At 44.8% G+C, this 24,626-nt stretch overlaps 1 protein-coding gene across 1 annotated transcript; it reads right to left on the bottom strand.

The window, feature by feature from the left end:
* Positions 1-15,075: 15,075 nt before the first annotated feature.
* POLR3D (RNA polymerase III subunit D) lies at positions 15,076-19,643 on the bottom strand. The gene is made up of 9 exons (XM_061199399.1): positions 19,513-19,643; positions 19,072-19,241; positions 18,046-18,089; positions 17,282-17,433; positions 16,994-17,118; positions 16,616-16,784; positions 16,019-16,284; positions 15,460-15,612; positions 15,076-15,287 (listed from the first exon to the last, which is right to left on the bottom strand). The coding sequence occupies exons 2-9, from the start codon at positions 19,234-19,236 to the stop codon at positions 15,165-15,167; spliced, it is 1,197 nt and encodes a 398-aa protein (XP_061055382.1). The 5' UTR covers positions 19,237-19,241; positions 19,513-19,643; the 3' UTR covers positions 15,076-15,164.
* Between the last annotated feature and the right edge of the window lie 4,983 nt (positions 19,644-24,626).

Raw genomic sequence — 24,626 nt, 5'->3', positions numbered from 1 at the left:
ATAATGCTGCAATGAACATGGGGGTGCATATATCTTTTGGAGTTAGTATTTTTGTTTTCTTTGGATAAATACCCAGAAATTGAATTGCTGGATTATGTGGTTGTTCTATTTTTAAATTTTTAAAAAAGAAATAAAATGCATATCTATCCAATCAGTAGAGGAAAAAAAATAATAAAATGAGAAAAACTCAATCAATCCAAATAAAAAAGGCAAGAAAGAAGAAAAATAAGTCACAGAAAAATCTGGACAAAGAGAAAGCACAAAATAAGTGGTAGAAATAAATCTAACAGTGCTAATAATTACAATAAACATAAGTGGGCTGAACTTTCCAGGTAAAAGGCAAAGATTACCAAACTAGATTTAAAAACAAAATCCACCTATATGGTGTTTAATAGAAAAAGATAGACATAAAACATAATAATAGAGAAAGACTGCAAGTCAAATGGTTAAAAGGAACGGAGCAGGCAAGGAAGGAAGGAAGAGAGGAAGGAAAGAAGGAAGGGAGGAAGTGCAAGTCACCATGACTTTGGTGAACAGTTCTTCTTTGCTACGAGCCAACTGGCATTCATCCAACCAATGGAATGACTGAGCAATGGCCGGGGGAATGATGGTGAGATCTGATGGGTGTTTTGTGTAGAAGGGACAGGAGCTAGGACCAAGCCCTGCTGTTTCCAACAGGCTCTCAGCTGAGATTAAAGAGAACGGTGATTAAATCAAGGTCCAACCATCTTGCAGGGAATGGCCAACTCAGCAGTCAGGTCAACTTAAAGGGCTTGCCACAGTTGGAGAGAACCAGGGTGTCTTCTTTTCTGAGGAATCTCCAGAGGCAATTCTCCAGAGACAAATCATTAATGTCCCTCCCTGTCCCATGCCCCCATCCCGGGGACCAAAGTGGTCCTCCCTGGTACCTAAGTCAGTACTCTCCTTCCACTGGGTCCCATTCCAATAACTATAAATTTACCATTTGTCACACCCAGACCTTTTGTTCAGAAGGATCAGGTAAAAGAGGGACAAGTGTATTTTTAATAAAATTTAATCAGTTGTGCTTCTAGTGTTTCATTAATTTTTTACAGCAACTCAGGACAAAAGAAATATCTAAAAATTCCATTTATTAAGTTGTCAGATCCAATTATCTTAACACATATTTATGTTGTCACAGTTTTGTAGCCATTTGAAAAAAAATACATATAAATTGAAAGAAAAAAATAATACGTTTATTCTATTTTAAAGAACAGTAATCTCCCCTTATCCACAGTTTCACTTTCTACATTTTCAGTTACCCTCTGGCAACTGCTGTCTCAAAATGTTAAACAGAAAATTCCAGAAATAAACAACTCATAAGTTTTAAATTGTGCACCATTAAATGAATAGTATGATGAAATCTCACACCACCTCGCTCTGTTCTACCCAGGATGTGAATCATCCCTTTGTCCAGCATATTCATGCTGTATACACTGCCTGTTAGTATAGGAAAAAACATAGTATATATAAAGTTGAGTACTATCTTAGATTTCCGGCATCCACTTGGAACATGTCTCCCGAGGATAAGGGAGACTACTGTAATCATATTTACTTCCCTGGGATGTGCTGGGTGCCATACAACTTCTCAAACCTTGGAATCAGATTGGGCGCTACCATACTCATTTCCTGTACCACACTGATATTCATGCAGTATTTGCTTTTTATCACACCAACTGCAGGAAACCCAACTTTGCAAAGATATGACATTATCAAAAGGAAAACAATCTAATGTTGCAGTCATGATCTACCTTGTACTAGTTTGCATAGTTTCCGACAGATGATGAGTATCACTGTGTTTCCCTTGCACTTTTAAAATACAGTTGACCCTTGAACAACATGTGGGGCTGGGGCACCAACCCTCTGCACATTCGAAAATCTGCGTGTAATTTATAGTCAGTCTTCTCTATACGTGATTCATCTGTACCCGAGGTTCCATATCCCTGGATCCAACCAACCACAGATTGTGTAGTACCATAGTATTTACTATTGAAAAAAATCCACATACACGTGGACCAGTGCAGTTCAAGCCCATTTATTCAAGGGTCAACTGTATTCTATGGTGCTCCATGGGCTTGCTGCCGAGGCACCCTGGGGTGCCTCAGAACACAGTTTAGGAACTATGGGTCTAGTACAGAATTATTATCCAGTTTTGGGGACAAAATTCTTGGGGGAAAAAATTCAAAATCAGATTGTCACACTTGATATTACTTAGTAGTTTGAATGTCAACAAATTGCACAAAGAGTTAATATTTTTAAAAAAACTTAGCATTAAGTTTGAATTCCCTAGGTCTTTCTTTTGGCTGGGCAGCTACTAGAGGGTGAAGCAATCAGGCCTGCTGGGGTTGCCATTAGGTGAAAGAAAGAAACATTGGACATAGAAGGGAATCCCAATTTCTCAAAATAGGTCTACATAACACTCCACCTTTTCATCCTGATTAGTACCCAGGGAGTGGCCAAGAACAAAAGATCGCTTTCTAAGAATAGTCATAGTGGCCACGCTGCCTTGTTAACACACACGGATCAGGAAGAGGTGATAGACATAGGGTCAGAAATCCCTTTCAGTTGACTCTTGAGGAGGCCCTTCCAATGCTTAACAAGCCCAGTTGCCTGTGGATGGTGGCCTGTGCAGAAAGTCCATCAAATACCTTGACTGGCTTGAGAGTCCATTGCAATCAAAGATGCATCATCATCAGACTGCAAACGTCTGGAAATCCAGAAATGTAGCAAAGATTAGTTTCAAGGACCACAGTGGTCTGGGCAGAGTCAGCTGATTGTACTGAGACAGCAACACTGCAACCTGAAAAACTGTCGACAGTGGTGAGCCCCAGGAGTGGGGCACAGGTTCGATGGCTTTGCCCTGTGCAATGGGCCTCCCTCACCGAGACCAACAGTTCAACTTTTATTAGGACGTGCGGGCCCAGCACGCAGTAGTAGTGTGTGCATCTTAAACATAGAGTCCTTTGCCTGGTGCCCAGTCTACGGTGGTGGGTATGTTGCATGTCGGGTTCAATGATGGGTCCAGGCAGCAAAGGTGGCCGCCTGGGCAGTGCAGGCTCAATCCACAGCTTGATTCCAGTTGGTGTCATCAGAGAATTGGTCCTCACCATGGGCACCTATAGGAGTGACCCAGATGGCTCCATTAGCAGCCGTGATTTTTTTCCATAGTTGATGGCCCCAAAGAGGGAAATCTTTAATCTGCCACTCTGTAGTTTTCCAAGTGGCAGACCAAATGGCTAGGCCATTGTCAACAGCCCAAACAAGAGTTAGCAAAAATATAACAAGCTTCATCAAGGAGTATCGGCTGGAGCTGTGAGGACAGCTTTGCGTTCTGCCTACCGAGCAGAGAGACCACATCTGTTTTCTGTTCCAAGTAGATGGCGCGGATGCTGAACAGCCACAGCATGGTGCCTACCCAGTGGACACCATGGGTTTTAGCTTAGCCGAACCATCAGCGAACCAGGCCCAGGCATTTAGAAGAAGCACTGTGGAATGAAAGCCCCACTGAGCAAGTGACTTTGCTTCAGGCTGTGGAATGGAGGATAACATTTCTCCCAAAGGGATGGCTGCCTGTTTGTCATGTAAAGCTGAAAACGCCACTGGGGCCAGGCCAGCTGGAGACCTAAATACACCATTTCCATCTGACAAGGGAGGTTTATTGGGCCCTCCCCACATTGTTAGTTATTGAGTCCCAGTTACCCTACCCCTCAAAATATCAGTCACAAGGCCTCTATGTGTGTTTAACACTCTTGGGTGTTCAGTTTTGACAAGAACCCAAGAGCAAGGTAAGAGATGCTTTTCAAAAGAGGTGTACCTCTTAGCATCATTAGGGAGGCAACAAACCCCATCAATGGACGCCTCCCAGGGGAGGCTGCCTCCCAAATGTTCTGATCAGAAAAATGATCAATCAGAAAGATTTTTAGCTCAAAGGGATCATAGGGTTGTGGGGTCTCAAAGACACTAGCACCTCTCTACATGCAGCAACTCCCCACAGGTATCATCCCTTCTGGCGTTTATGAGCGTTCACGGAACGTTCATGGAAAACACCAATGTCAATTACACACCCAGCAGCGGAAGCCACGAGGACAGTCCACTGAATTGGCCCAAAGCCCTGCCCACAAGGTTGGCCAGCTCCTTTCTTGTCCCTGGAAAAGTGAGGGCCATTCTTCCCTTGGGAGGAAGCCTGGAAGACTTCAAAAGTCTTTTTTGCACTTGCTCAGAAAGGCAGTTATCAATACTTTAGCACACATAGCCTTCACACAATAGCAGTCATTCCTTCACTCTTTCAACTAACATTTGTTTGGTGTCTATTATGTACAAGGCACTATTTTAAGTTCTGGAGACACAGTAATGAACAAAACAGTCTCTCATAGCTTATGTTCTAATGGGAACATCAGACAAAAAAAGGAAATAGATAATATGTCAGATGGTGATAAATGCTATGGAGAAAAAGAACAAGGAAAGGGGCAAAAGGAGTATCAGGAGTGGAACTTTCCTAATTTAAGCAGGATGGTCAGGGAGAGTCTCAGAGACCTGAAGGGAATGAGGAAACAAGACATGAAGGTTTCTGGGGAAAGTGGCTTCTAGGCAGGGGGAAAATAATGTAAAACCCCTGAAGCTGGAGCCTGCCTACTCTTTTACATAAGAAATGGACGGAGTGGAATGACCCAGAAGAGCTGGACACGAGGTCACAGGGATCATAGGAGGATCCCATGAGGTCTTGTAGCCTGAACAGACTTGGCTTTTACTCTGAATGAGATGGGAAGTGGTATAATATGGCACATTTTACCAGGATGTCTCTGGCTGCTGTGCTGAGAACAGACTGGTGGCGTGGGGGGGCGGGTAGAAGCAGGCAGATCATTTAAGAAGCAATTGTAAAAAAATCCCACAAGAGAGGATGCTAGTTTGGTCAAGGGAAATAATGCTGGATAAGTAGTAAGAAGTGATAACATTTGATATAGATTTTTTAAATGATTATTATGAAAATATAACCACAACACCATTATCGCACCAAAAAAACAAACAATAATAATTTAGTATCAAATATCTAGTCAACATGCCAACATTCCTGATTGCCTCATGATTTTTCAAAAGATTTGTTAAAAATACCAAAGATAAACAAAGCCAGGTATTAGTTAAAATGGTGAAAACAGATTTTATTCAGTAACTACTGACAGTAGGCGAAAAAGTGGAGCTCCATCCTGATTTGCAAAGAGGAATTGTAAAGGGAGAATGGGGACAGGACTCAAGTGAAAAATTACAAAGGGTTGGTCACTGTAAAAGTGATTAGGCCAGCAGTCTCTGCTGGCGATTATGGAAGTTAGGATTCTATCCTCCCAGAGGCTGGAAGCCTTCTCCTTCCTGATAATTACATTTCAAAGGAATGGCTTTCGGGTCCTTCAGACAAGACACTCCACAGTTATAGAAGATACATATCATCTCAAAAGGACAGAGGAAGGATTCACAATTATAAGCCCTTTTTGAGTAAATGCTCTAATAAAGGGAGGCCAGGGGACTATGTCAGGTGTTAGCTAAAACAAACAGCAAACTTTTTTGACAAACAATAAATTTTTTGACAGCTCTGAGCTTTTCCAAACAGGAACTCAAAAGGGGCTGGGTGGTCCCAGAGACACGGCCTTAAACTGCTAGAAGTCATGTTAAAGTTTGGTCGAGACTCTCTTAGTGCAGGGTTTTTTTGTTTGTTTGTTTGTTTTGGTTTGGCCGCACCATGCAGCTTGGAACCGGTGCCCCCTGCAATGGAAGCAGTGACCTAACCACTGGACCACCAGGGAATTCCCAGTGCAGGAGTTTGAATAGAGTCTTCACGCTGAGATTCATTGCAGTTCTCAGAATCGCTATCCAAATAAGGTTCATACAAATAATGCCATTTGCAGCAACATGGATGGACCTAGAGATTATCATACTAAATGAAGTAAGTCAGAAAAAGACAAATACCATATATCACTTATATGTGGATCTAAAATATGACACAAATGAACTTATCTACAAAACAGAAACAGACTCACAGACATAGAGAACAGACTTGTGGTTGCCAAGGGAGAGGGTTGGGGGAGGGATAGTTTAGGAGTTTGGGATTAGCAGATGCAAACTATTATATATAGAATGGATAAACAACAAGGTCCTATTGTATAGCACAGGGAACTATGTTCAATATTCTGTAATAAACTGTAATGAGAAAGAATATGAAAAAGAATGTATATATATTTATATGTATAACTGAATCACTTTGCTATATACCAGAAACTAACACAACATTGTAAATCAACTATGCTTCGATCAAATAAATTTTAAAAAATAAAAAATAAAAATAATACAAATGAGGTTCATACATTGCAACCGATTGACATTATGTCCTAAATCTCTTTTTATCTGTAGGTTCCTCCTTCATCCTTCTTTTTTCCCTTACAATTTGTTCAAGGACCTGAGTCATTTGTCCCACAGATTCAAGGCTTTGCTGATGGGACTCTCATGGGTTATTTTAATGTTTCTTTGTCCCTGTATTTCCCAAAATTGGTAGTCAGGGGTGAATTGCCTACCAGACATGCAAGAAGAGATGAGGGAGTGGCAGTTGGATATAAGGTTGGGAGAGGGGTCTCAGCTGCAGATAATAAATTGGGAGTCATAGGCATGGAGAGTTTAAAGCTATGATTCTAAGTGAGATGGCTGAGGGAACGAGAGTAGACAGGCAAGAGAAACGCTCTAAGGCATGATGGGGAGGTACCAGGAAAGGAGATGGAGAGCACATCCAGTGAGACAAGAAGGAACAGTTAGGACAGTGACCCTGAAGCCAAGAAAGGAAGGTATTTAAGGAAGGGAAGAGTGATCAACTATGTCAAATGTGATAATAGATTCAGTAACATAAGGATGGCAAGTTTACTACTGAGTTCGGCACTGGTGACCTTGAGAAGAGCCGTTGGGAGGAGTGGTGAAGGCGGATTGGAATGGGTGCAAGAGAGAATGGATGAGAGGAAGTGGAGATAAACAAAGACAACTCTTTCAAGAAGTTTTGCTGCAGGGCTTCCCTGGTGGTGCAGTGGTTAAGAATCCGCCTGCCAATGCAGGGGACACGGGTTCGAGCCCTGGTCCAGGAAAACTCCACATGCCGAGGAGCAACTAAGTCTGTGCGCCACAACTACTGAGCCTGCGCTCTAGAGCCCACGAGCCACAACTACTGAGCCTGCATGCCACAACTACTGAAGCCCGTGCGCCTAGAGCCCATACTCCGCAACAAGAGAAGCCACCGCAATAAGCCCGTGCACCGCAACGAACAGTAGCCCTCGCTTGCCTCAACTAGAGAAAGCCCATGCGCAGCAACGAAGACCCAATGCAGCCAAAAATAAATAAATTTAAAAATGTATAAAAAAAAGTTTTGCTGCAAAGGGAAGTAGAGAAAAGAGGTGATAATTGGAGATGAATGCAACCTCAAAGGAAAATTTGTTTTCAAGATGGATCCCTAAGAGCCTATTTGGATCGTGTGAGACTGACCTAATAGAGGGAAATAGATGTGTGTGTAGGGGGTTGCTGGAACACTAACCTTTGAGTAGGTAAGAGGGATGGAATCTAGGGCTCCTGTGAAGGGTCTGATCTCCGGGAGGAGGGCAGACAGTTCATCCATAGTAACAGGCCAGACTGTGCACCTGGACACAGCTGCAAACAGACAGATGCAGTAGTGGGAACACGTGGTGTTCTTTCTGACTGCTTCTATTTTCTTACTGCGATAAGAAGCAGGGTCACCAGCTGAGAGTGAGGAGAGGTGTTGGAGGTGTGAGAGCACAGTACTCTCTGGGGAGTGGGAGGAGTAAATGGACAAGGAAAATGTACTAGATTATCGGTCTTAAAGTGAGATGATTCAGCTTGGTGTCAGGTGCTTCTCCAGCCAGGTTTAAGCCCTCAGGAGAGATGCAGAGTAGGCAGAGGTTTAGATTTACCCAGAAGTGGGCTTTTGTCCTGTGAGTAAAACAGGAGAGAGGGGCAAGGACACTGAGAGTGTATGCAAGGAAGTGATTATAACAACAGCACACGATATCTGTGCTGGCAGTTGAGGGTTTGCTTACACAAGTGATGTAAATTGGAAGCTCTTCTCTGTCACAATTGAGACCAGTAGATGTTCAGTTATTCTTAAAGTAAGTGAAATAGATGTGCCAGAGGCTACTGGTTGATCCATAGTATCCAGTTTCCTTCTTTCATGATAATGAATCTTGATTTTTAGGAGGGTACCTGCTCATTCCAGATCAAGACCACATTTCTCAGCCTCCTTGGAGGCTGAGGCTATGTCACTACTTTCTGGACAATGGTGTGTACAATCACCCCTCCATATCCCAGGGGAATTGGCTCCAGGACCCCCTGCTGATATCTAAATCCATGGATGTTCAAGTCCCTTACAGTCAGCTCAAGTCCCTTCCATATCCCCGCATAAGTGGACCCATACAGTTCAAACCTGTGTTGTTCAAGGGTCAACTGTAATCATAAACGTTATGGGACAGCTCTTAGGTGTCTTCCTTAAAGAAGATATAATATTCAATACATGCCCTGTCATTTGGCAAGGGGTGGGGGGATGGGGAAGTATGTAAACCTTTCATTCATCTGGCTGCCAGGGGTGGGGATGCAATGAACAGAGGTCTGGTTTCAATTTAGAAGTTGAGGATAAGAGCCACACCCTAGACACCATGGGAAGGTAAGCTGGAAGGAGCGGAGACCCTTGGGGCTCTGTAGAGCAGAGCTGCCACACCAGTTCAGACTGTGCATCTTCAGATTTTTATGAGAGACAAAAGTCTATTTGGTTAAGCCACTGTTATTTTGGGGCTCTATTTCTCTTAGCTGAACCTCATCTTAACTGATATTTTGGGGAAAATTTTTAATACAAGAAATGTATCTATTTTAAATATTTTAACTTAACACTTATAAATGGACAGTCATCCCCTTTTGGTGTAGGGACAAGTCCTTTTCTTTGAGTATGGGTCCACTGATTAGCATTCCATGAAAACTACACACACCTACAATGCACTGCTAAGATCACCAGTTTTGATATCTCCAAAAGCAGAATGTGTAGTCAAAGCACTAGAGAACTTGCAGAGAAATGTGAATGCAGAATTACTTTAGATAATTATGATTGCCCCCGTCTTTACATTTATCTTGCCTAAACTTAATTCAATGGTAGTATTTAGTGACTCACGTTTATTCTTTCCAAAGCATTTACCTTGGTTTACACAGAAGTAAGAACTTTATTTTAGCACTTATATTTCATCAGTTTATATATTTAAATTATGTACTTACCTTATTTTCATCAGAAATACTTCCTTCTAATCCTCATATTGTATTAGTTTATACCATGTTTAACTGAACTATGTAAGTACAATAGTGAACATAACTGGCAAAAGCAAGCTTGGGAAAAACACAACTGACTTTTGGAAAGCATATAATCCAACCACGGGGGCAGCGTGTTCTTTACACATCAACCCCCTTTGACGCCTGACAGAGGGAAGAGAGAAAACATTAGTTATCTACCCTGAAGGTCAGCTGAGTACAGGTCAGGTCTCTACTCAGCATCTTTTTACATTTATATAGTTCAAAACCAGAATCTTGATTATACATTAACTTTACAAATGCACAAGCAACTCTTACACACTGTTGATGGGCGTGTGGACAGGTGCAAGCATTCTGGAGGGCGTTATCTACCAAAAGCCTTAAAGGTGGCACAGAATTTGACACTTTTAATGTCAAAAAAGCCATTTTTAATTTAAAAACATCCTAAGGAAATAATGAGGATACCAGAAACAATTTAACTACAAAATTGTTTATCACATCACTTTTAAAATCGTGAAAATTTGGAAAAACCAAAATTGTCCAGAAATCAGGGAATATTTGGGTCAATTTTGATAGTCCAAAGATGCATTCTAATGTAGCCATTAATGTTATGTTGTACAGTGTAAGAGCTGTTTCCAAAATAATTCCTGTATTATCTTGCCCTGGGAAAATGCGTGAGTCACACTGAGTACAGTCAGTCTTAGGTATTGTGTTTTCATTTGGAGTATACTGTTTTGAGGCAATCAATCAGAGAACTTTGTATTGGCAGCACGACGTGGCCACAGAAAGCTTTGCCTTCAAATTTTGGATCCTTAAGCCAACTCTGCTGAATGTGGTTGAACATGCACACATCAACCACCACTTTATAAAGTGTCAGCCTGGATTACTGGGGCTAGAAGGGGGATGCTACATTTCCCAAAATCACTTGCGTGAGGATGCTGGGTGTGAGTTAAGTTCTACCAATTGGGATTTGAAAGGTGGAAGTACAGCCCACCTTCCTACTGCTTTGGCTGTTTGATTCTGCTCTTTCACACCCCACATCTACTCTATCAGCAGATCGAGGTGGCTCTACCTTTGCAATAAGTATCTAGCATCCAACCACTTCCCAACACCTCCACCATTAACCCTGGTCCAAGCCACTGCCGTCTGTCGCCTGGGTTAATGTAGCAGCCTCCAAACTGGTGCCTCTGCTTCTACCCTTGTCTCAACCCAGCAGCTAATGGGAGCCTTTTGAAACCTAAGAGACACTTGCAACAGCTAATCATTTCCCTTAGAATAAAGCCAAAGTCCTTACCATGGCTTCGAAGCCCTGCAGGACCTGGGCTGCCCACCCCACCTCTGATACTGTCCCCCCTCTCACAGTGTCAGCTCCTAGCTGTCCCCACTGCCTACTGATCCTGCTGCTTCACTTCAAACATTTTTTCAACGAAGCCTACCCTACTTACTGTGATACTACCACCCATAGACTCCCCTTACCCTTTTAAAAAAAAATTCACAAGCACTCATCACCTTCTAAATACTATGTAACCTACTTATACTTACTGTCTGTCTCCCTCACTAGAATGCAAGTTCCACCAGGACAGAGACCTTTCTGTTTTGTCAGACAAATACCACGCTTGAACTGTACCTAGCACACAGAGGGCACTCAGCACATGGGGGGTTTTCTTCAGGTGTTCCAGGGTGCAACCTTTAGCTCTGTGGTTCTCCAGGCAGTTGAGACTGCGGGCATTTCCTGATCCCTAGATTGCAGCCATGAAGTGTGTCCTCATAGCTCCATCCTGGTCCTTCGCCTTCCTGATTCTAGCAGAGGGTGTCGCTCCCCTGGTGAATCAGTTCTCTACGGTCCTGAATCCTGGAGACTCAACCTATGGCTCACTCTTCCAGCTTTCCAATGAGTCTAAAAATACTTATCTTCCTGTATTAAACTTTCCTGCTTAGAGTACCTAGAATGGTTTCTATTTCTCCACTGAATCCTGAAAAGTACACAAGATAAAACCGTTGGGCCAATGATGATCAGACCGCATTTTTTCCAACTGACTGGGTCTTAAACGTAAATGAGCCAAATAGAAGGAAGTCTAACCTCTGCCTCAGCTTTCGGGGAGTTGGACCAGTGACTGCTCCAATGGAAGGGGACAGAAGAAATGCTTCGGAAGAGCTGAGTCAGAAGTTGGCCACACAGAGGGGTTCCTAGAATTGGCATTCTATCTCCATTTTTTCAGATGATGCCCTTGAGATCTAAGCCCACTCCAGTTCCGACCCTCCATCAGTAGAACTTTGGCAGCTGAACCACAGTCCAAGAGCAGCTGTCAACATGGCATCTGTCACTATAGCTGTGGCCATCTTAAGAGGGGGATGCCCCAACTGTGGAAGCACCCTGCACTAGGCTGGGGGTGGGATGAATAGGCAATGGACGTCACTTTTTTCACCGTGACTATACCTAGGAAATAAGCCTCTTCCTTTAAAGAGCCAAGTGTGAGTGATCAATTGGACCATGTGGGTAGGTCTGGGAGGATTAAAGGGCGCTGTCTCTGATATTTTCAGCTAGATCAGAAGTATCTGAAATACAAGATGCTTACTATTAACATGGAAGAACTGTATTTTTGAGTGAGATGAATGTGATAAAACAGCATGTTTATGTCATTACATGTAACATACACAATTTTGTAGTCTGAAAGAATATGCACTAAAATGTTAAAACTGGTTTATTTAGTAGAATAAAAGGTAATTGAACATTAAAAAAAATTCTACCTAGATATAGTTAGAGTTTAGTACAATAGACAGTATTTTTAAATCATGGACTGTTTATACCTAACTGCCATTCCTGTTTCTTCCCTACTAACAAAACCCTGTCTCAAAGGCAACAAGACGTCAGTGCCAGGGGACAAACTGGTCCACCCATCCCTCTTTGCCAGTGCCCATCCAAGGGTGGTTATGTGGTCCGCTCTATCAGAGAGACATAGGGGCAAGTCTCTTTGGGGCTCTGAAGGACACTCCTCCCTGATATGAGCAGAATGAGGAGAAAGTTCCTTTACTGCTGTCTACTTTGCTTCCTGCTTTGGCTCTGGACACTGTCATTTGAAGAAATGATGCTGAGTTGTTACAGCCACTTTGTAACACCAAGGATGGCAGAACAAATGCATCCAAGAAAACCTTGATGTTTTGGCTGCCACCCAACTCTGGAACCATCTATCTCCAGACTGCCCGTTACATGAGATAATTAAACATTCTTATTGCTTACGTCACTGTCAGTCTAGTTTTCTGTTACTTGTGCTGATCAGGTCCTGACAGAAGCACTTTTCTGTCTGGCATGAAATAAATGCTTTATGTCCACTGTAATTTAAAAGCAACCCTATTAAAAAGCTACTATTATCTCATTTTTACAGAAAATGAATAAAACTGAGCTTAGGGAGGATAAATGATTTTCCCCAATGTTATACTGGTGGAGTTAGATTCAAACCCCACCCTGACTCTAAGGCCCACACTCTGTCACTTAATCATGTAATTAAGAAATGAACAAGCCTACAGCTCGCTTTCAGCATCTTAACAAAATGCATACACACAGATGCAGGTAGTAATAAATTTGCATCCATTTGCACTCATACGTGAATTTGGCTTTGGGCTTTTTACTCCTGTTATTTGCATTTATTTGTTGGTAGAAATGTATGCTTTGGAGGCTTGGCCAAGAAAGCAGACTTGCCTCGTCTTTTTGCCACACTTTTATTGACGATGTTCAATCTGTGTATCAGGAATGTAGAGACAGGTCGTGGGGACTCTGATGCAGGGTCATAACGGTCGATCCCCAAGATACTTGAAATGGCGAAGTGGTGAACGTTAAAGTGGTACACACTCTTCCTCAAGCTTCCGTGGAGGAGTCAAAGAACTAAAGACTGCAAAACACCAAACATCTAACGAGGCAGGGCCTTTGAGTTAGCCGGGAAAAGCAGAAGAGTGTTTTTGAACCAAAGTAACCAAGAGAAAGAGAGGATTACAATGGAGACTCACTGGCAGTGCATTAGCTGTGGAAAAGGAGAAGCAGCAAACACTGAAACCCAGAGAACAAAAAAGGAGTTGGTTCATCAAAGCTCAGCATTAGACCAAACAGGACTTCCATGGCACACATCTCCAAGACCCTTTCTGCTCACCTGTCCTCTACAGTGAGAACAGAGACCAGAACAGCACCATCCAGCGGAGCTCACGTGAGCTCTTAGCTACAGAAGGGGCGATGTGGGGATTACACAGTCAATCCTGCCTCCTAGCTGCTGGCTAGGCAGCTTGAGGGGCTCGGTGGAGAAGAAGCCCCAGTGGTGATGAATAAAAAACAGGCTCAAGGAACAGAAAGAAGGCGAGAATAAAGGAAGGCATATGCTTCCAAAACCTCTCGGGCCACCTAAGTTAAGAGGTGTCTGTGTGGTTCACACCTGTCCCAGAGGTGGTCTGCTAAGCTCACAGCAAAGGGAGCTGCGTTGCCGGTGTCTCATGACCACGGACACTGCAATAGGAGGCCTTCCCCAACCTCAGAGGTGCCTCCCCGACCCTGTCCTGCAGACAAGGGACGAGGAAAGAGAAGCTGCTCCTTAGGGACCACACATTGGAAGGGTCAAGAGTGTGGTGAGCTGCTGAAAGGAACAAGACCACAGACCAATGAACTACAAGGCCAGCGCGGCCAGTGGCAGTGGAATCCAAGCTGATGCCAGGGCAGGAGACAGAGGTGGGCCTCTCAAATTGAAAGTGAGGCCATTATTCAATAAATCTCTACTTACTATCTCAGCCAGGGTTGTTTTTCAGCAGTATTTGACTCGGTGTGGTGATAATTCTCCAGGAGTGGTCACAGGTTTCTTCTGAGAAAAAGTGGAAGCAGCTACTCTTCCAGTAGCTGCTACTGGAAGAGTAGCAGCTACTTACTGCAGGAGTGAGGGTGGAGGGAGTCCTGGGACCACCATGTCACCCAAAGGCATCTGTAGGGCACTGGGAGGAGTGAGTCTCTGACTTTGTCACTTCTGATGGCACCTACAGCTAGGGCCTCGCAGCAATAAACAGGAAGCACTTGCCTAAGAGTGCTTAGGAAAAAAAGGGCATAGAAGGGCCCAAACCCAAACCTTCAGAGCATCACGCTGCGGGGATAGGACATGGAGTAAGAATGTGGGATGAAGCAGCTCCATTCACTTTATCTGAGATTCTCAGAATCTCTCTTTTGTTTGAAAATAGATTCAGTCGAAGGGAAACTAAACTAACATTTATTGAGCGCCTACTGTGTATGTCTGGCCTTGTGCAAGTTTTCATCGACAATATTCCACTGCATCCTCATGCCAACCCTGTGAGGTAGGTATGGTCCTCATTTTTGTCAGATGAGGAATATGAGGCTCAGAAACATTAGGTAGTTTGTCCAGTCACACAACTAGTAATGGACAGAGCTGGGGCTGAGTCTCAGATTCAGAAGTCCCTGCTCTCTCTCTGGCGCCGCCTCTTGGGGGGAAGGAGGGAACAGCAGCTGTCCGTACACTTCCTACCCTGAGAACAAAGACGTCACCAGAGAAGGAGCCTGTCCTTTCCCAGACCGTGCCCCCGCTCTACCTGGGGAGGATGCAGTCAGTTGAAGAGCTAAGCCATAAATACAAAAATAAATAGCAGGGACAATCCCCCCCAGCAGCGAGGGTGTGCAGTCTCCATGCTGTGGGAAGGTCATTGCGCCGTTCACAGCTGCTGCGGGAAGGAGCCATGTGGGGAAAACTGGGACAATGGCTGGAGTGGGTGGGCTAAACAGGCGACGTCTGGAGCAGGCAGCAGCCGTGGACACGATCCCCACCGTCCTCCACCTGCTCATTTTACCGGTGTTTGTGATCCAACAGGGATTCAAAATTGGGAGAACATACAAGTTTGTGCTTTACGTGTCCCAGGACTGTCATGTCACCCGTCCTACTGTCTCCAAGGCCCACGGACACCAGCTCCTGCCAATCAAGAGAGACAGAGATGAGAACCAAAACCGCACAGCCTATCACTCGCTCAGTCCCGTGATTTTAACGTGATAATCCCAAGAACCCTTCCTCCGTATTCAGCACCAAGTCCTCAACACTCCTCAATGTCTTGAAGAGCCTCCGTCCCGACCCAGCAGGCTCTCACCTGCAGGAAAGAGCAGGTGGTCCCCATGGTCACGTCCAGAGTCACCTTGCCCAGGAGGAGCTGCACCTTCCCCGACTTGCGGATGAGCAGCTTGCCGACCTGACCCTCTGTCAGGTCAGCCAGGGTACAAGCATTCTCTGCCAGCCTGGCTTCCTGTGAAGACAATGAGGGGATGGAAACTGGGTACGGAGCCGTTCCCTCCATCCTTTAGCTCCCCAGACAGGGCCTTTTCCTGGGGCTGCCTGACACTGGTCAAAAAACAAAACAAAACCACAGCAAACATAAATAAATGGACAAAATATCAGTAACTGATAAAGCTGGGTGATGGTATATGAGAGTTTATGTTCTCTCATTTGTACACATTCAAAATATTTCATTGTGAAAAACACACATACAACTGGGATTGAAGTACAAAGCCCCAAGGCCCTCACGGGCAGAAAGAACAAATGCATTTTATTCTCGCATTTCAGCGTGGGCGGCACACCTTTGTTTCCCCCTACAGGTGGCTCTTTCCCCTCCTGGTCCCCTGCATCTTCACAGAACTCAATCGTGAACATACCCGGTCTTTCTCCTGCTTTATAACCACCATCTGTCCGTCCTCGCTCTGCACCTCTGTCTTGATAGGCTTGACGTCCTGAGTGGGCGGCTGGCCAGGGAGTGAGTCTGGCAGCTGCAGGAACAGCAGCTCTTCCTCCTGCGTGAGGCTCAGCTCCCTGAGCAGCTCTGCCACAGATACGTCCTTCGGGAGGCCCAGGGTCTTCCTGGATGCTCTGGAAGAAGCCTTCATCTTGGCCTCCTCTTCCTCATCTCGCGGCTCCTCTTTCACTGCCCGAGATAATAGAAGTGGAAGGGCTATCAGTGGCCAGCCCCTATGCCATCTCACTGCACCCATCCCTTCGCCTGGTCTGCTCCACTGTCACTCAGCCAGGAAGCTGGAAGGAAACTCTGATTTGAAAGAGGGATCCAGGAGCTGTGGGACTTATTTAAAAAGGAGTATCGCAGGCTGGGCCCACCGATCCCCGTCAGCATGAACCCGCTGAGCATGCTCAGGTCCTGTGGAGTGGGAGAGGACCGGCTTAGCAGCAGCAGTCTGGGAAACTCCCTCTTGGGGGACAGCTGGAGAAAAGGAGACAAGACGTTAACTGACGCAGAGTACCTTTCACAGCAGGCACATCCACCTCCATGTCCTCTTCCTTGGGGCCAGCCAGCCAAGGTTTAACATCTGGTTCTTCATTCTCTTCCTTAAAAAGCCAGCCCGAGTGAGCCAGCGGCAGCTGCACAGGCATATTTCGAGTGTCATTCCTCAGCCCAGGGTCATCGATGAACTGCCAAAGAAAAGTCGGAGGTCACATGGCAGGGCCAGCATACACAAATACCTGGAGTGCAGTCCACCTTAGTCCTTTTCTAATCGAAGATTCCCGCCGCTCACCAGGCTTCTGGGACATCAGAGAGCTCTGCATCCCCCGACTTGGTTCCCCTGAAGCGCTCTTCATCACACAAAGAAGCCCCATCCCCCCAGCCAGCTGGTACCTACATCATCCTTCTCCAGCATACGCAGAATCTGTTTTGTTTCTTCATCTGTCTCTCTCTTCTCCTTTTTGATGTTGATGATGTGAGAGGGCCCCATGTCCGACACATCCACCGTCTTATCCCAGTTCCCTGTGGGAAACCACCGAGTTCACCAGGAGTAAGGAAGGGGCCAACAGCAAGGAACACTAAACTGGGAGCAAGCAGGGGAATGCCACCGCCCTTGCCCTTCTCTTGAGCAGTCTGAACTGAAATCCACCAATTCCTTCCTCCCGGAGCCCCGGCAGCTTTGTACCCTTTTTCTTCATCATTTCAGCTGGGCCCTGCTCAAAGATAGAGTGGGACTGGATCACTTCTGGGCGCCCCCGGCCCCGTCCATGGCCCTCTCGCTGTCGGTCTCTATCCCTATCACGCTTCTCCTTCTTGACAGTTACTTCTTCCTTGGGCCTGGAGAAGACACTGGATTAAGGAAAACCACTCACTTTCCCCGCCTCCGAGAACTGGTCTTACTCTCCCATACACTCCGCTCCACATGAGCCAACAACTACATCATGAGAAGCAGAACACCCAATCTTAAGTCTAGCACCTTTTTCACTTCCTTGCTGAAGAAGAGTCCTTTCAGTTTACTGTACTTTACCTTTTTGTTTGAGAGTGTATGTTAGAACTATAAGTCAAAAGTTGAATTATAGAGACTGCCCCAAAATGTGGATTTTTTGGTATTCACTGAAAGTAGGAAAGCTGCGTTGCAAAAGAACTTAAGGGAAAACCTGATACATCTTTGCCCAAACTATTGGCTCTCAACTCTGGCTATAAAAGATAATCACTCTGTTTCATTGCAAACAAGTTAAACCACTATTTTAGGGATGGACTCCCAGGCATCGGTATTTTTTCAAAGCTTGCACACTAGAATCACCTGGGAGCCAGGGTTGAAAATCACTACCGAAAAGAACTAGATCTACAAATTTAAATTTCTGAGCCACATACTTAGTTATTTCCCCAAAGGCCCAAATTCAGAACAAGTAAATAAGGGGCAAGTATTCAGAAGGCCTAGCTACTTACTCTTCCTTGACCTTCCGACTGATGATATTTGGGGTGAAGGTTTTCTGAAAGTAAAATACAGGAGTCACTGATTTGGTAAATTCTGATCCCAAAGTACAGAGGAAAATAAAAACTTCCAAAGGGGCATCTTCTGTGGACAAAGACCAACATGGCTCTCTTCTGCACATTCCACACTGTTGTCAAAGATTTACAGAAAGGGACATGTGTTTGAAAAGGAGGAATGTCATGTCATGGTGACAGTGGAGTTACACATAGAAGAAAAGGGGCATCAAAAAACATTTAAATAGCAGCCTCAGCTTCTGCCCCCTGAAAGGAGAGCCCTCAGGACTTCTAATAGCAAAGCAATTTACCTAACCTCACCCCTTGTCTTCAAACTGCTATAGAGACCAGACAGTATCATAGGGAAAGAGCTCTAGCAGCAAGGCTCAAGTAGGGAAGACAGATCTGCCAGCACTCACAAACAGAGGATCGGGTTAGACTGCCACCATAATTTCCAAAGGTAAACTCTGGTCTTCAAAAACTGGCTGCTTTATGCTGTCATCCTCCCCATCTTCTTTAAGGGCTACCCTTTACATCTACAGTCATAAACATAATAGGAAAGGACTCAGAGCCTCTAATACCATGCCTAAGAATCGTAATACTTTGGATCAGAAGTTTGCACACTGGGATCCAGGTCAAATTCAGAACTCTCTTAAATTGAAGGCAAAGTTTATGTCTGTGTGGCTTTCATGGGTTTGTTAAAGGTATCCAAGACACACACAAAAACGAAATAAACACTGCTAAAGTTGCTTTTGAGCTAATTAGGATTCTCTGCTCTTCAGTCATCTCTGAGAGCCATGTCAACATTTTGTACCCAGTATCTTGATTTGAAGGTAGGGTAGGCTCCCCAGAAATTGTAGGCGTAAGTCTGAGGACAAGATTCGTGAGGCCCAACACCACGCTAGGCCCTACAGGAACAGCAGTCAAACCCCCAGGTGCCTGGAATTCAGGGTAGTTGGGTTTCTTTAGAAAGGTGCCCTCGGGTACCTTCTTGACTCCCCCGAGGGTGAGATCCCTGGAGCGGATGGAGGGAAGGCGGCCCGGGGTGAGGGAAGGCGCCGGCCTCCGCCCGATAAGCCCCCGCGCCCCAGAAAGGAGGGGTCGGGGCCCTCCTGGAGCACTGGGCTCGCCCGCGGCGTTTCCTTCTGACATGGTGCCTGGGAGAGAAGGAGGAAAGCGGTAACGAAGTCACTCGAGGGGGAGGACACGCGGACCCTGGGCGGAACCCCACCCACGTGGCCTCCCACCCCCCCCACGTGGCCTCCCACCCCCCCCACGTGGCCTCCCACCCCCCCCGTCAGCGCGTCCCTCGCGCAGCGTCTCAGCTCCTCCCCCTCCCACGTGGCGAGACTCCCCGGACCACCGCGGCCAGACCCCTTGGCTCGCCGTCTCCCCAGGCTCCCGACCAGGCATGAGGCAACGACGCACCCCAGCGCACCCAGGCTGCAGCTCCGCACCACACACGTCCCGATTTCACCTCCGAGGCGACCCGCGGTCGACCCCAGACCTCGGCGCCGGGCGGAAGTCTGCGTGGCACGGCGCGGGCGCCGCCATCTTGTCGCGGGGCGGAAGTGAGGTCGGTGGGCGGGGCCGAGCCACAGTATTTATCCGGCGGCGCCTAGCTCCCCTCCGCCTTCTCTTCCCGGTTCTTCCCGGAGTCGGGAAAAGCTGGGTTGAGAGGGCGAAAAAGGAAGCGGGGAATGGTCTAGGTCACGCCACGCTGCAGCGCTCGGGGGGTCTTGGCTGGCGGCGTGAGGTGGGGGCGCCAGCTCAGGGTCTGGGGGCTGGGTGGCCGCCTGGACGCAACGTGGGAGTTCGCCGCTGCGGAGCCTTGGGGTCGAAGCTTGGGTTGGGGCGGGGGACGCGGGGGAGAGAGCGAGACCCCGACTCAGAGTCAGGGAGCTCTGGGCTGGGCCGGGCCGAGCCTCGACTGCCAGCTCGCTGGTGACCTTGGAGTGGTCACTGCACCTCCGGGCTGCATCCTCGCCCTTGTTCGGGGGTCCCTTCCCCGGTATCCTGGTGGGATCCTGGGGTTGGGCTGTGGGCATAGCGCTGGAGCAGCTGCAGCGGATGAATCGGGTGCCTAATGGCACCTGCCCTCCCGTGACTGTGGGCCCTTGTATGCACTCTTGTTCCCACCCTGGAACCTGAAAAACGAAGTTTGTTCTGTTGGTTCTGAGGGACAGATTTAAAGAACTTTTATCGTGACTTCGACATTTGTAATTTAACATAAAAAAATGTCCTTTACTGTCGTTCCCCACCCCCAAACCATGTAAAAACCATGTAATTACAGATAGCTTGAGGGAAGGAAAACATTTGTTTGAATTTCACATAGAATAACTATTAAAACTTCTGTAATATATTACAATCCCCCTCACAGAGATTTCATATTGTACCACAATTTTGAATCCTCCGTTTTCAAATAACGTTGCTTTGTTGATGCATCAAACGACTGCATAATTCTTGGGTGGCTATGTCACAGTTTGTCTGTGTTCCTGTTTGGACACTTAAATTGTTTGTTTTCCCTATTGTAAATACCACTGTAGTGAACATCTGGTGCCTTTAAAGTTTTTTCTTCTTCTGGATTATATTCCTAGAACAAATTTCCAGACTTCTGATAACTGGCCAAAAGAAGACATACTTTATTTTTTTAAGTAAAATTTTTTAATTTTGAGATAATAGTAGATACACGTGCAGTTGTAAGAAACAATGCGGAGATCCCAAGTACCTTTTACTCAGGTTCCCCAATAGTATCATATTGTAAAACTATAGTACACTATCACAACCAGAATATCTACATTGATAGGCAAAATACAAGACATTTCCATTACCACAAGGATCCTCTAGTGCCCTTTTACAGCCACACTTCCCTCCCTCCCACACATCCCTGGCAGCTGCTAATCTGTTCTCTATCTTATAGTTTTGTTATTTCCAGAGTGGAAATCATTCAAAGATGGAATAATACAATATGTGACTTCTTGGGATTGCTTTGTTCACTCAGCATAATTCCCTGGAGATTATCCAAGTTGCTGCATGTATCATGCACGTATAATTCCTTTTTATTGCTGAATATCCATGGTTTGTTTAACTATTCATCCTTTGAAGAACATCTGGGTTGTTTTCAGTTTGGGGCTATCACAAATAAAGCTGCTATGAACACACATGTACAGGTTTTTGTGTAAGTTTTTCTTTCTCTGGGATAAATGCCCACAAGTGCAATTGTTGGGTTGAATGATAGTTGTATGCTTAATTTTATCAGAAACTGCCAAACTGTTTCCACAGTGGCTGTACCATTTTTTTTTTTTAATTAATTTATTTATTTATGGCTGTGTTGGGTCTTCGTTTCTGTGCGAGGGCTTTCTTCTAGTTGTGGCAAGCGGGGCCACTCTTCATCGCGGTGCGCGGGCCTCTCACTATCGCGGCCTCTCTTGTTGCAGAGCACAGGCTCCAGACGCGCAGGCTCAGTAATTGTGGCTCACGGGCCCAGTTGCTCCGCGGCATGTGGGATCTTCCCAGACCAGGGCTCGAACCCGTGTCCCCTGCATCGGCAGGCAGACTCTCAACCACTGCGCCACCAGGGAAGCCTGGCTGTACCATTTTGAACATGCACATTTTATGGTTGTTCATCCATTTTGCTGAATTGCTTTCAAAAAGGGTTGTGCTGATATGCATCACCAGTAAGAAAATGTATACATAAATGTATGTCATATATAAGAATATATATAACATTTTGCCACATTCTTTTGAGTATTGGCTCTTAAATTTTTTTTAATTTTTGTCAATTTAATAATATATTAATATTTTGTTGTGTTGGTTTCTAAACCAGACTTTTTTCAACTTCTTTTCTCCATATTGGTTTTATATAACTAAACCTAAACAAAGGAAAACTCTTCCTGTCCCTTACAGAGCTACGCATAGCAGCTCTTAGCTTCTGACTGGGGCACTAGATAAAACTGCTTTGATTTCATTCTCTGGGCTTTGAGGTCCAGCAGCTTTCTAGCAGCTCCTAGGTTTTTGTTTTATTTTGTTTTTTACAAAGGTACTTATTCATTGTAGAAAATTTGGAAATTTTTAAAAAGCATCTATATATATATATATATAGAGAGAGAGAGAGAGAGAGAGAGAGAGAGAGAGACACATACACATAATGGAATACTACTCATCCATAAAAAAGAATGAAAATTTGCCATTTGCAGCAACATGGACGGACTTGGAGGGCATTATTGCTAAGTGAAATAAGTAAGAGAAAGATAAATACCGTATGATATCACTTATATGTGGAATCTAAAAAACACAACAAACTAGTGAATGTAACAAAAAAGAAGAAGATTCACATATATAGAGAACAAACTAGTGGTTACCAGTGGGAAGAGGGAAGTAGGGAATGGTCAATCTGGGAGTAGGGGTACAATAGTAGGTACAAACTATTAGGTGTAAAATAAGCTACAAGGATATCTTGTACAACAATGGGAATACAGCCAATATTTTATAATAACTGTAAATGGAGTATAATAACTATAAATGAAGTATAACAACTCAACATCAAAAAAAAGCAAACAACCCGATTAAAAAATGGACAGAAGAACTGAATAGACATTTTTCCAAAGAAGAAATGCAGATGGCCAACAGGCACATGAAAAGATGCTCAAAACTACTAATTATGAGAGATGCAAATCAAAACCACAATGAGATATCACCTCACACCTGTCAGAATGGCTATTATCAAAGTCTACAAATAACAAATGTTGGCGAGGATGTGGAGAAAAGGGAACCTTTGTACACTGTTCTTGGGAATGTAAATTGTCGCAGCCACTGTGGAAAACAGTATGGAGGTTTCTTAAAAAACTAAAAATAGAACTACCAGATGACCCAGCAATTCCACTCCTGGGTATATATCTGAAAAAAAAACACTTACTGAAAAGATAGGTGCACCCCAATGTTCATAGCAGCATTATTTACAATTACCAAGACAAGGAAACAAACTAAGTGTCCATCAAGAGATGAATGGATAAAGAAGATGTGGTATATATATACAATGGAATACTACTCAGCCATAAAGAAGAACGAAAATTTGCCTTTTGCAGCAACATGGGTGGACTTGGAGGGCATTGTGCTAAGTGAAATAAGTCAGACAGAGAAAGACAAATACTGTGTGATATCACTTATATGTGGAATCTAAAAAATACAACAAGCTAGTGAATATAACAAAAAAGGAGCAGATTCACATATATAAAGAACAAACTAATGGTTACCAGTGGGGGTGGGGGAGGGACAATATAGGGGTGTGGCAGTGGAAGGTACAAACTATTGGGTGTAAGATAGGCTCAAGGATGTATTGTACAGCACGGGGAATGTAGCTAATATTTTGTAATAATTGTAAATGGAAAGTAACCTTTAAAAATTATATCAAAATTAAAAATTGAAACATTTTATATATGGTTCTATAATCTGCTTTTTTCTCTTAATATACTATAAACATTTCTAAGTTATTAAATATTCTAAATTATGGTTTTTTAATTTATTTATTTTTGGCTGTGTTGGGTCTTTGTTGCTGTGCGCGGGCTTTCTCTAATTGCAAGTGGAGGCTACTCTTCGTTGAGGCACACAGGCTTCTCATTGCGGTGTCTTCTCTTGTTGCGGAGCATGGGCCTTAGGCACGCAGGCTTCAGTAGTTGTGGCTCCCAGGTTCTAGAGCACAGGCTCAGTAGTTGTGGCGCACAGGCTTAGTTGCTCCGCGGCATGCGGGATCTTACTGGACCAGGGCTTGAACCCATGTCCCCTGCATTGGCAGGCGGATCCTTAACCACTGTGCCACCAGGGAAGCCCTAAATTATGGGTTTTAATGGCTAAATATTATTCCAAATTGTTGTCTTGCATCATACTTTACTTAACCAGTTTCCTTACTGCAGTACTTCTTGGATTTCCGCAGCACTTTTCAGGCTGAAAGGACAAGAGGAAAGAATACTTAAGCCTTCTACCTTTAACATTTTGGGGTTTACTTCCTAACAACAATTATTATAATTTCCCATTAAGAGTACTCTCCAATTTTCCCTCTAATCAGGCTGATATACTTTCGGCACCATCCTGCTTTCCTTATTTGCTCCAGCACCTCCCTCTTCATTTTCTCTGGACGAGTGTTCATTCTCTTATCTAGCCTCAAAAGAAAGTTGTAAATCATTACTAGCCAAACCATGGGCAATCATATCTGTGATTCTAGCAGACCTTAATTTGTTATTAATAACATTGCATTTGGGGCTTCCCTGGTGGCGCAGTGGTTGAGAATCTGCCTGCCAATGCAGGGGACACGGGTTTGAGCCCTGGTCTGGGAAGATCCCACATGCCGCGGAGCAACTAAGCCCGTGTGCCACAACTACTGAGCCTGCGCGTCTGGAGCCTGTGCTCTGCAACAAGAGAGGCCGCGATAGTGAGAGGCCCGCGCACCGCGATGAAGAGTGGCCCCGCTTGCCACAACTAGAAGAAAGCCCTCGCACAGAAACGAAGACCCAACACAGCCAATAAATAAATAAATAAATAAAATTAAA

Source organism: Eubalaena glacialis, chromosome 9 (genome assembly GCF_028564815.1).
Source record: "Eubalaena glacialis isolate mEubGla1 chromosome 9, mEubGla1.1.hap2.+ XY, whole genome shotgun sequence".
In the NCBI taxonomy this organism is placed as follows: domain Eukaryota; kingdom Metazoa; phylum Chordata; class Mammalia; order Artiodactyla; family Balaenidae; genus Eubalaena; species Eubalaena glacialis.
The sequence above is the reverse complement of the archived record's forward strand: the minus strand, read 5'-3'. Positions and strand labels throughout refer to the sequence as shown.